The sequence below is a fragment of the Nerophis lumbriciformis genome, linkage group LG04 (assembly GCF_033978685.3).
Source record: "Nerophis lumbriciformis linkage group LG04, RoL_Nlum_v2.1, whole genome shotgun sequence".
Lineage (NCBI taxonomy): Eukaryota > Metazoa > Chordata > Actinopteri > Syngnathiformes > Syngnathidae > Nerophis > Nerophis lumbriciformis.
In genome coordinates, this window is record NC_084551.2 from 32,832,046 (window position 1) to 32,844,704 (window position 12,659).

Genomic DNA, 12,659 nt, shown 5'->3' on the forward strand with positions numbered 1-12,659 from the left:
TTAAGCTAATTTTCAAAGCATAAGCTAATATTCCAGGCATATAAGTTAATTTTCAAGGCAAAATCTGATTATCAGGGTAAAAGCTGATTTTCAAGGCAAAAGCTGATTTTCAAGGCAAACGCTGATTCTCAAGGCAAATCTGAATTTCAAGGCAAAATCTGATTTTCAAGACAAAAGCCGATTTTCAAGACAAAAACGGATTTTCAAGGTAAAAGCTGAATTTCAAGGCAAAAGCTGAATTTCAAGGTAAAAACTGATTTTCAAGGCTTAAGCTAATTTTCAAAGCATAAGCTAATTTTCCAGACATAAGCTAATTTTCAAGGCAAAGACTGATTTTCAAGGTAAAAGCTGATTTTCAAGGCAAAAGCTGATTTTCAAGGCAAACGCTGATTCTCAAGGCAAATCTGAATTTCAAGGCAAAAGCTGATTTTCAAGACAAAAGCCGATTTTCAAGACAAAAACTGATTTTAAAGGTAAAAGCTGATTTTCAAGGTAAACACTGATTTTCAAGGTAAACACTGATTTTCTAGGCAAAAGCTGATTTTCAAGGCAAATCTGAATTTCAAGGCAAAAGCTGATTTTCAAGACAAAAACGGATTTTCAAGGTAAAAGCTGATTTTCAAGGTAAAAACTGAATTTCATGGCAAAAGCTGAATTTCAAGGCAAAAGCTGAATTTCAAGGTAAAAACTGATTTTCAAGGCTTAAGCTAATTTTCAAAGCATGAGCTAATTTTCCAGGCATAAGCTGATTTTCAAGGCAAAAGCTGATTTTCAAGGCAAACGCTGATTCTCAAGGCAAATCTGAATTTCAAGGCAAAAGCTGATTTTCAAGGCAAACGCTGATTCTCAAGGCAAATCTGAATTTCAAGGCAAAAGCTGATTTTCAAGACAAAAGCCGATTTTCAAGACAAAAACTGATTTTAAAGGTAACAGCTGATTTTCAAGGTAAACACTGATTTTCAAGGTAAAAACTGATTTTCAAGGCATAAGCTAATTTTCCAGGCATAAGCTAATTTTCAAGGCAAAGGCTGATTTTCAGGGTAAAAGCTGATTTTCAGGGTAAAAGCTGATTTTCAGGGTAAAAGCTGATTTTCAAGGTAAAAGCTGATTTTCAAGGCTTAAGCTAATTTTCAAGGCATAAGCTAATTTTCCAGGCATAAGCTAATTTTCAAGGCAAAGGCTGATTTTCAGGGTAAAAGCTGATTTTCAGGGTAAAAGCTGATTTTCAAGGCAAAAGCTGAATTTCAAGGTAAAAGCTGATTTTCAAGGCATAAGCTAATTTTCCAGGCATAAGCTGATTTTCAAGGCAAAAGCTGATTTTCAAGGCAAATCTGAATTTCAAGGCAAAAGCTGATTTTCAAGACAAAAACTGATTTTCAAGGTAAAAGCTGATTTTCAAGGTAAAAACTGATTTTCATGGCAAAAGCTGATTTTCAGGGTAAAAGCTGAATTTCAAGGCAAAAGCTGAATTTCAAGGTAAAAGCTGATTTTCAAGGCTTAAGCTAATTTTCAAAGCATAAGCTAATATTCCAGGCATAAGTTAATTTTCAAGGCAAAAGCTGATTTTCAGGGTAAAAGCTGATTTTCAAGGCAAAAGCTGATTTTCAAGGCAAACTCTGATTCTCAAGGCAAAATCTGATTTTCAAGACAAAAGCCGATTTTCAAGACAAAAACGGATTTTCAAGGTAAAAGCTGATTTTCAAGGTAAAAACTGATTTTCATGGCAAAAGCTGAATTTCAAGGCAAAAGCTGAATTTCAAGGTAAAAACTGATTTTCAAGGCTTAAGCTAATTTTCAAAGCATAAGCTAATTTTCCAGGCATAAGCTAATTTTCAAGGCAAAGGCTGATTTTCAAGGTAAAAGCTGATTTTCAAGGCAAAAGCTGATTTTCAAGGCAAACGCTGATTCTCAAGGCAAATCTGAATTTCAAGGCAAAAGCTGATTTTCAAGACAAAAGCCGATTTTCAAGACAAAAACTGATTTTAAAGGTAAAAGCTGATTTTCAAGGTAAACACTGATTTTCAAGGTAAAAACTGATTTTCAAGGCATAAGCTAATTTTCCAGGCATAAGCTAATTTTCAAGGCAAAGGCTGATTTTCAGGGTAAAAGCTGATTTTCAGGGTAAAAGCTGATTTTCAAGGCAAAAGCTGAATTTCAAGGCTTAAGCTGATTTTCAAGGCTTAAGCTGATTTTCAAGGCTTAAGCTAATTTTCAAGGCATAAGCTAATTTTCCAGGCATAAGCTAATTTTCAAGGCAAAGGCTGATTTTCAGGGTAAAAGCTGATTTTCAGGGTAAAAGCTGATTTTCAAGGCAAAAGCTGAATTTCAAGGTAAAAGCTGATTTTCAAGGCATAAGCTAATTTTCCAGGCATAAGCTGATTTTCAAGGCAAAAGCTGATTTTCAAGGCAAATCTGAATTTCAAGGCAAAAGCTGATTTTCAAGACAAAAACTGATTTTCAAGGTAAAAGCTGATTTTCAAGGTAAAAACTGATTTTCATGGCAAAAGCTGATTTTCAGGGTAAAAGCTGAATTTCAAGGCAAAAGCTGAATTTCAAGGTAAAAGCTGATTTTCAAGGCTTAAGCTAATTTTCAAAGCATAAGCTAATATTCCAGGCATATAAGTTAATTTTCAAGGCAAAATCTGATTATCAGGGTAAAAGCTGATTTTCAAGGCAAAAGCTGATTTTCAAGGCAAACGCTGATTCTCAAGGCAAATCTGAATTTCAAGGCAAAATCTGATTTTCAAGACAAAAGCCGATTTTCAAGACAAAAACGGATTTTCAAGGTAAAAGCTGAATTTCAAGGCAAAAGCTGAATTTCAAGGTAAAAACTGATTTTCAAGGCTTAAGCTAATTTTCAAAGCATAAGCTAATTTTCCAGACATAAGCTAATTTTCAAGGCAAAGACTGATTTTCAAGGTAAAAGCTGATTTTCAAGGCAAAAGCTGATTTTCAAGGCAAACGCTGATTCTCAAGGCAAATCTGAATTTCAAGGCAAAAGCTGATTTTCAAGACAAAAGCCGATTTTCAAGACAAAAACTGATTTTAAAGGTAAAAGCTGATTTTCAAGGTAAACACTGATTTTCAAGGTAAACACTGATTTTCTAGGCAAAAGCTGATTTTCAAGGCAAATCTGAATTTCAAGGCAAAAGCTGATTTTCAAGACAAAAACGGATTTTCAAGGTAAAAGCTGATTTTCAAGGTAAAAACTGATTTTCATGGCAAAAGCTGAATTTCAAGGCAAAAGCTGAATTTCAAGGTAAAAACTGATTTTCAAGGCTTAAGCTAATTTTCAAAGCATGAGCTAATTTTCCAGGCATAAGCTGATTTTCAAGGCAAAAGCTGATTTTCAAGGCAAACGCTGATTCTCAAGGCAAATCTGAATTTCAAGGCAAAAGCTGATTTTCAAGGCAAACGCTGATTCTCAAGGCAAATCTGAATTTCAAGGCAAAAGCTGATTTTCAAGACAAAAGCCGATTTTCAAGACAAAAACTGATTTTAAAGGTAAAAGCTGATTTTCAAGGTAAACACTGATTTTCAAGGTAAAAACTGATTTTCAAGGCATAAGCTAATTTTCCAGGCATAAGCTAATTTTCAAGGCAAAGGCTGATTTTCAGGGTAAAAGCTGATTTTCAGGGTAAAAGCTGATTTTCAGGGTAAAAGCTGATTTTCAAGGTAAAAGCTGATTTTCAAGGCTTAAGCTAATTTTCAAGGCATAAGCTAATTTTCCAGGCATAAGCTAATTTTCAAGGCAAAGGCTGATTTTCAGGGTAAAAGCTGATTTTCAGGGTAAAAGCTGATTTTCAAGGCAAAAGCTGAATTTCAAGGTAAAAGCTGATTTTCAAGGCATAAGCTAATTTTCCAGGCATAAGCTGATTTTCAAGGCAAAAGCTGATTTTCAAGGCAAATCTGAATTTCAAGGCAAAAGCTGATTTTCAAGACAAAAACTGATTTTCAAGGTAAAAGCTGATTTTCAAGGTAAAAACTGATTTTCATGGCAAAAGCTGATTTTCAGGGTAAAAGCTGAATTTCAAGGCAAAAGCTGAATTTCAAGGTAAAAGCTGATTTTCAAGGCTTAAGCTAATTTTCAAAGCATAAGCTAATATTCCAGGCATAAGTTAATTTTCAAGGCAAAAGCTGATTTTCAGGGTAAAAGCTGATTTTCAAGGCAAAAGCTGATTTTCAAGGCAAACTCTGATTCTCAAGGCAAAATCTGATTTTCAAGACAAAAGCCGATTTTCAAGACAAAAACGGATTTTCAAGGTAAAAGCTGATTTTCAAGGTAAAAACTGATTTTCATGGCAAAAGCTGAATTTCAAGGCAAAAGCTGAATTTCAAGGTAAAAACTGATTTTCAAGGCTTAAGCTAATTTTCAAAGCATAAGCTAATTTTCCAGGCATAAGCTAATTTTCAAGGCAAAGGCTGATTTTCAAGGTAAAAGCTGATTTTCAAGGCAAAAGCTGATTTTCAAGGCAAACGCTGATTCTCAAGGCAAATCTGAATTTCAAGGCAAAAGCTGATTTTCAAGACAAAAGCCGATTTTCAAGACAAAAACTGATTTTAAAGGTAAAAGCTGATTTTCAAGGTAAACACTGATTTTCAAGGTAAAAACTGATTTTCAAGGCATAAGCTAATTTTCCAGGCATAAGCTAATTTTCCAGGCAAAGGCTGATTTTCAGGGTAAAAGCTGATTTTCAGGGTAAAAGCTGATTTTCAAGGCAAAAGCTGAATTTCAAGGTAAAAGCTGATTTTCAAGGCTTAAGCTAATTTTCAAGGCATAAGCTAATTTTCCAGGCATAAGCTAATTTTCAAGGCAAAGGCTGATTTTCAGGGTAAAAGCTGATTTTCAGGGTAAAAGCTGATTTTCAAGGCAAAAGCTGAATTTCAAGGTAAAAGCTGATTTTCAAGGCTTAAGCTAATTTTCAAGGCATAAGCTAATTTTCCAGGCATAAGCTGATTTTCAAGGCAAAAGCTGATTTTCAAGGCAAATCTGAATTTCAAGGCAAAAGCTGATTTTCAAGACAAAAACTGATTTTCAAGGTAAAAGCTGATTTTCAAGGTAAAAACTGATTTTCATGGCAAAAGCTGATTTTCAGGGTAAAAGCTGAATTTCAAGGCAAAAGCTGAATTTCAAGGTAAAAGCTGATTTTCAAGGCTTAAGCTAATTTTCAAAGCATAAGCTAATATTCCAGGCATAAGTTAATTTTCAAGGCAAAAGCTGATTTTCAGGGTAAAAGCTGATTTTCAAGGCAAAAGCTGATTTTCAAGGCAAACGCTGATTCTCAAGGCAAATCTGAATTTCAAGGCAAAATCTGATTTTCAAGACAAAAGCCGATTTTCAAGACAATAACTGATTTTCAAGGTAAAAGCTGATTTTCAAGGTAAACACTGATTTTCAAGGCTTAAGCTAATTTTCAAGGCATAAACTAATTTTCAAGGCATAAGCTAATTTTCAAGGCAACAGCTGATTTTCCAGGCATAAGCTAATTTTCAAGGCAACAGCTGATTTTCAAGGTAAAAGCTGATTTTCAAGGCACAAGCTGATTTTCAAGGTAAAAGCTGATTTTCATATAGTAACCTGTCTATGTTGGCTTTTTCTCCATCACCTGTTGCACTACATCAGTATAAAAAGTGTTATTGCATGATTATGTCCTGGAAATTCCTTAGGCAGGAAAATAAGAACTCTAGGAAACAGTGATGATGTCCTCAAACACACATAGACTTCTTGCACAGTTTCCACTCTCTGTTTGAGCTGATACACGTCTTCCATTAGGGAAACGGCTTAATCGGGTAGATTGAACAGAAAACCTTCAGAATGGGATTACCACTTCATTTCTATGACATATTTCTGTGCTCCGTTACGCTCACAGAAACACAAACCACAATCTTCCTGTTGTGTGTGACACACGTGAACGTGTCACCCTGGCACATTCACGGGCCTCAACTGCTTTCTACTAAACGTCTGAAAGGACGACCTTGTCTCTTTTTCTTCCCCAGTCTCGTCTAGTCCATTTCCCATGTTCAGAAAGTGCTTCTTGAACAGTATTTGCAAATGACGTGAGGATTCAGTCTACACTGCTTACACAATAAGTCACGGTGTGGTTGATGTAGCCACATAAAGGTCACTTTATCAGAATATTGAGATTCGTGATCTAGATCTGAAGGTGCTACAATATATCACGCTGAGTCTGAGTCATTTGATCTTTGTAAGGAAATGTCAACTTTGGTCAAAAAGTGCAGTCTGTAATGGAAAAAGAAAGTTTGAAAAATGTTTATCAATTAGCGAAATTTCTCACACATAATACAGTGAGAGCTTCTATATCAGAGGCTCAGAGAGTTGCACTGTACTAAGTTTAACCAGAAAAAAATCATGAAACTTGTGATATCGATCAGTCTCGCCTGATTTATTGGAAAAAAGCACGTGATCGCCTTTGCAGATTAATGCATTTTATTGCCGATCATAAATGTCGATCCTCTAATAAGAATCACCTCCATTACTGCTGTCATGTCTGTGTGATCATGTTTTGTTTTAGTCATGTTCGGTTTTGTTTTTGTACTCTTTGCGCACTTTTGTTTGTTTTGTCACCATAGCAACCCATTAGTTTTCACCTGTCATGTCACGCACCTGTTTCACGTTTCATGTCACACACCTGATTCATTTGCACTCGCACACCTGTCAATCATGTCACTGCTATTTAAGCCTGTCTGTGTCTTTTGATCGTCCTGGTGACATATCCTAACCATCCAGACTTCCTCTGCTACCCATGATATTCATGTCCACTATAGTTCATGCTTCATGCCATGCCACAGTAAGTGTTTATTAGTTTCACGTCCATAGTTTTGCCTTTGTCCTAGTTTTTGTTTTCTTTGCCAAGTTTATCTCCGCCTGTTAGCGCGCCTTTTGTTTGTATCCTTTTTTTGTAGTTTGTTAGTGTTTAAAATAAAAGATGTCACTACCTTCACGCCATGTCCGGTCCGAGTTCACTTGCATCTCGGGAAAACAACCACTCCATAGTCCACGTCCTGACAACTGCATTCTTTTGTATTTTAAGTATCATTATCAAGTAACATTATCACTGGAGATTGAGGCTTAACATGTTGCACACAAAGGAAGAAAATAAGAAACTAGTTTAAACATTGTGTTGATATTGTTAAACCGTCAATAGCACTCGCCATGAAAAGTTTACAATTAATACATGTGATTGGTATCAGTATTGGTATCGGCCGATCTCACGCATGTATGATCGGAATCAGCAGCATAAAACCCTTATTGGAACATCCCTAATTTAAACAGTTATGGCATGTGACAACATCAACAATTATTTTGAGGCTGTAACCCGGTGAGCATCCAAAATATAAACTTTGCAAGTTTGTTTTGTGTGTGTGTGTGTGTGTGTGTGTGTGTGTGTGTGTGTGTGTGTGTGTGTGTGTGTGTGTGTGTTCTGGCAATGCTTACTTAATGGGGACATTGCTCTGTTTACTTTAGGGGACCTCTGACGGTATGGGGACAAAAAAACAGGTCCCCTAAAAGGAAACCTTTGTAACTGATAGTCAGATCCATTCTGAAGATGCCTAAGTGATTTTTAAGCTTTGGCCCATAATACATGTTTACTTGTTGTTGTTTTTTTTAAATGGTCCTCAGTAGTCACGTACAAATGTGTGTGAATTATGCAAAATTATTTAAATTTGGTCCCCATGAAACATATTAACTCTTTTTCCCCCAGGGTCCCCAGTAAGAATGATCAGCACATTACTTCATCAATCCAGAGATTTAAAGACATGTATGAGCTAACTAGGCAGTGGTCATTTTACCAAAAATGTTTTATGCCTCCACAACCTGTAGAAAGGGTGGTCCCCACAAGTGATGATCAAAAACTTGGCCCCCATTCCAAATGATAACCATTGTGTGTGTGTGTGTGTGTGTGTGTGTGTGTGTGTGTGTGTGTGTGGGTAGAGCAACCGTGCCAGAAACCTGAGGGTTGCAGGTTCGCTCCCCGCCTCTTACCATCCAAAAATCGCTGCCGTTGTGTCCTTGGGCGGGACACTTCACCCTTTGCCCCCGGTGCCACTCACACCGGTGAATTGAATGATGAATGATAGGTGGTGGTCGGAGGGGCTGTTGGCGCAAATTGCAGCCACGCTTCTGTCAGTCTACCCCAGGGCAGCTGTGGCTATGAAAGTAGCTTACCACCACCAGGTGTGAATGAATGATGGGCTCTACATGTAAAGCGACTTTGGGTACTTAGAAAAGCGCTATATAAATCCCAGGTATTATTATTATTAGTACCACATAGAGGTACTAGAGGAAAAGTGTGATGATAACCACAGAAGCATACAAGAGACTTACTGAGACATAGTAAAGGGTCAATATGAGCTAGACATTCATCGATCCAGTCATTCTTATTTTTTCCACCGCTTATATATTCTGTACAGGGCTGGAGCTGGAGCCTATCCCAGTTGACTTTGGGTGAGAGGCCACCATAAGATATTGTCAGGGCACATGTAAGACATGAGTGACAAAATTGATTATTGTAATTACTCTTGTTCCCCCTCCATTATGTGAGCGTCAGGCGTGTAATGCAGTACAGTAGTACCTCAATTTACCAGCTGATGAATTGGTTCTATGACGGTGCTCCTGACTCAAAACACTTGTATCTCGAATCAATGTTGTATCATTTAAATCCATGTATTTTTTCACTCACCCCCACAAAAACAACACACAAGTAACATGTCTTTTAAAAAAACACACAACTACATTAGTTTTATTGGAGAGTGGAATTCCAGCGGCTTCTCCGTCAAACACACCATCAGCAGCTTGTTCCCATATTTTCACGTGTAAATGTCTGCCGTTTAAATATTATTTTAACTTTAACCTGGCGTTATCAACTCATTCTGCTTCAGTATGGTGCAGACTAGCAGGGATACGCTCCGATTGATTGATTTCTTTAATTCAATGTATGTCCTTCACACTCACTTTCTTCCTAACCATGATGCCTGGAAAACAAAGCCATGTCCATCTCTAGCTATACGCTTATGCTAGCAAGTAGGGTTGTACAGTATACCGGTATTAGTATAGTACAGCAATACTAATGAATCATATTCTGTACTATACCGCCTCTGAAAAGTACCGGTGCGACACCCCCCTGCACCCCCGTCGTCCTCACGTCGTGTCATTGCTGGTTTACGAGCAGAGGAGCATGTTCGGCAGCACACAATCACAGAGTACTTACAAGAAGACACAGTGTGTAGACAGAAAAGGGAGAATGGACGCATTTTGGTGTAAAAACTAACGATAAAGGTGAAGTTATAACACTGAAACGCCCTCAGGAAAAGGTGCTTTAAGACATGGCTAAAGTCCAGCCCCAGTCGGCAGTGTTGTAGCTACTTCTAAGTCACTAATCCTTGTCTCCATGGCGACAAATAAAGTACGTTTCTTACAAGTATCATCCCCGCAGGACGAGGCATAGCTAAACATGCTTCACTACACACCTTAGCTCACCGGCGCCACAATGTGAACAAACACCATTGGTGGATCTACACCTAACATTCACTGTAATGATACCAAGTACAGGAGCGTATCTAGCCGATAATACTATGATTACGTCAATATTTTTTGGCATCACAACATCTTCTTTCATTTTTTTAGAATTTATATTATGTTTATAAACTCAGGAAATATGTCCCTGGACACATGAGGACTTTGAATATGACCAATGTATGATCCTGTAACTACTTGGTATCGGATTGATACCCACATTTGTGGTATCCTCCAAAACTAATGTAAAGTATCAAACAAGAAAAGAATAAGTGATTATTACATTTTAACAGAAGTGTAGATAGAACATGTTGAAACAGGAAGTAAGCAGATATTAACAGTGAATGAACAAGTAGATTAATAATTCAGTTGCTCCACTTGTCCTTAATAATGTTGACAAAATAATAGAATGATAAATGACACAATATGTTACTGCATACGACTAAATTAGGAGCCTTTGTTTGTTTACTTACAAATAAAAGACAAGTTGTCTTGTACGTTCACTATTTCATTTAAGGACAAACTTGCAATAAGAAACATTTTTGTTAAAATAAAGCCAATAATGCCATTTTTGTGGTCCCCTTTATTTAGAAAAGTACTGAAAAGTACTGAAAAATATGGAAATAATTTTGTTTCACTGCTCGCTGTACATATCCTACGAAGTCAGACCTACACTTTTACAATGTCCATTTCTGGAGTCCATTTCAAGTGCTGATATCAACCAAACCTAACACCCCCCCCCCCCCCCGCCCCCGCCCCAACCCTCTCCACATCCCACCCCCCGGATTGTAAATAATGTAAATAATTCAATGTATGTACTCTGATGATTGTGGTATGACTGTATTATGATGATACCATGAAATGATTTAAGTGGAGCCCGACTTAATCAAGTTGAAAAACTTATTGGGGTGTTACCATTTAGTGGTCAATTGTACGGAATATGTACTGTACTGTGCAATCTAGTTTCAATCAATCAATCAAAAAAAACGATACCAAAATATTGGTATCGGGACAACATTACTAGCAAGACCAGATGTTTTGGTCGGATCTTATGGGGTTCACTGTTACATTTGCAAGACCAATTAGTGGATGTTTGTAGATCAAATGTTTGCTTGCAACTTAAAACAGAACAATTAGCTGAGACACAGCTCTTATCTCAAAACACTCTTAAGTTGAGGTACCATGCACTGTATTTTGACTTTATTTGACTTTTATTACACAATCTCTTTATAATTGAGCGACAGTTAAGAATGTTGTTAAGTTAAGTTAAGTCAAGTTAAGTAGATGGGTTGTGTTTGGCTTTGGAAGTTCCACTGGCTTCTGTACATTGGGCTACCTGTGCTGTATTCAAATGAGGGCAATGTGGAAAGCCCTGGACACAGACTCATGTGTGTGTGGGTGTCAGGTTGGGGATTCCAGAGACCTTTCTCTTCTGGGCTCGCTGTCTCTCACATAAAGACTGTGCCAAGTTCCTCATTCTGTGGTCTAAAACACTATCAACATGCATGATCAAATATGTCAGAGAGTGGACGGGGAAGCTTTGACGTCACCACAAGTCTTTCCGAAAACAAAGAACCTAAGACATGATTACATGGTACACACCGTTGGCTGGTATTTTGTAAAGATGGAATAAAGCAATGGAGAGCATCCGTCAATCATTTCAAGAAAGTGTCATGTCGAATGCCCGTAGCAGTAAAGTTGTACTCACCTTTATCAAAGTGCATGTCTCTGAGGTCTCGAAGTGACGGGGATCAAACAACGGCAAAGTCAGCCTGCAGTGCGGTGAGTGATGTGTGCTTGTCTCAAGTCTGCCTCTGCTTTGTTGTTGTCAACTCAGCCCTGCTGGTACACATGAAGCATGCTGATCATTATCACCGCCCCCATGTGTGGGTGTCTACTCCTCCTTCTTGCATATGTATATGTGTGTGTGTGAGTGTGTGTGTGTGTGTGTGTGTGTGTGTGTGTGTGTGTGTGTGTGTGTGTGTGTGTGTGTGTGTGTGTGTGTGTGTGTGTGTGTGTCAGTGACGTGCGGTGAGGTTCATGACTGGTGAGGCACTGACTTCATCACAGTCAGATTTACAAACATATGAACCCTAAATAGTATCTTATTCACCATTTGATTGGCAGCAGTTAACAGGTTATGTTTAAAAGCTCATACCAGCATTCTTCCCTGCTTGGCACTCAGCATCAAGGGTTGGAATTGGGGGTTAAATAAATGATAAATGGGTTGTACTTGTATAGCGCTTTTCTACCTTCAAGGTACTCAAAGCGCTTTGACACTACTTCCACATTTACCCATTCACACACATTCACACACCGATGGAGGGAGCTGCCATGCAAGGCGCTAACCAGCACCCATCAGGAGCAAGGGTGAAGTGTCTTGCTCAGGACACAACGGACATGACGAGGTTGGTACTAGGTGGGGATTGAACCAGGGACCCTCGGGTCGCGCACGGCCACTCTTCCACTGCGCCACGCCAAATCACCAAAAATGATTCCCGGGCGCAGCGCTGCTGCTCGCCCACTGCTCCCCTCACCTCCCAGGGGGTGATCAAGGGGATGGGTCAAATGCAGAGGACACATTTCACCACACCTAGTGTGTGTGACAATCATTGGTACTTTAACTTAACTTTCACTTTACACATACAAACTGTAGCACACAAAAAAGCACATTTAATTAAAAAAAAACGTTATTATGGTCTTACCTTTACTTATAAATGAAGTCCATGCGCCGCTCCTTCTGAACAAAAGCATCGATAACTTGTTTATAGAAGTCTTCCTTATCTTTCTTCAGTTTTAAAAGTTTCTCTGTCTCCATGGAGATCTTCCTTTAATTATTACCTCCTGGTTCGATTGAAAGTCCAGTTTAGAAAACTGTTTTATTTTAGATATGTAATCCTCCATGTTAAAAGTCCAGGCGAGAGGAAAAAATAAACGATCGCTAACTGTTGCTGCTTGTTGTCACTTCTTCTGCAGCCGAGTAGTCGCAAGAATGATCTCTGGGATCACTAGCGCCCTCTACCACCAGGAGGCGGGATTACTGCGAGCCTCACACAGTGCGTCTTCGCAGCCGTTTTATGATTGCTCAGCACAAGAAATACGTTACACACATACAGTTGTTGAC

General features: G+C 38.2%; 1 protein-coding gene across 1 annotated transcript in view; it reads right to left on the minus strand.

Annotated features, from left to right (window-relative positions):
• nfkbid (nuclear factor of kappa light polypeptide gene enhancer in B-cells inhibitor, delta) overlaps nt 1–11,348 on the minus strand; it is a 37,689-nt gene extending 26,341 nt beyond the window's left edge. Inside the window, exon 1 of the mRNA XM_061945416.1 lies at nt 11,244–11,348. Coding sequence (XP_061801400.1) covers nt 11,244–11,259 — 16 coding nt within the window. The 5' untranslated portion in view covers nt 11,260–11,348. The remainder of the gene's footprint in view (nt 1–11,243) is intronic.
• Nucleotides 11,349–12,659: the final 1,311 nt, after the last annotated feature.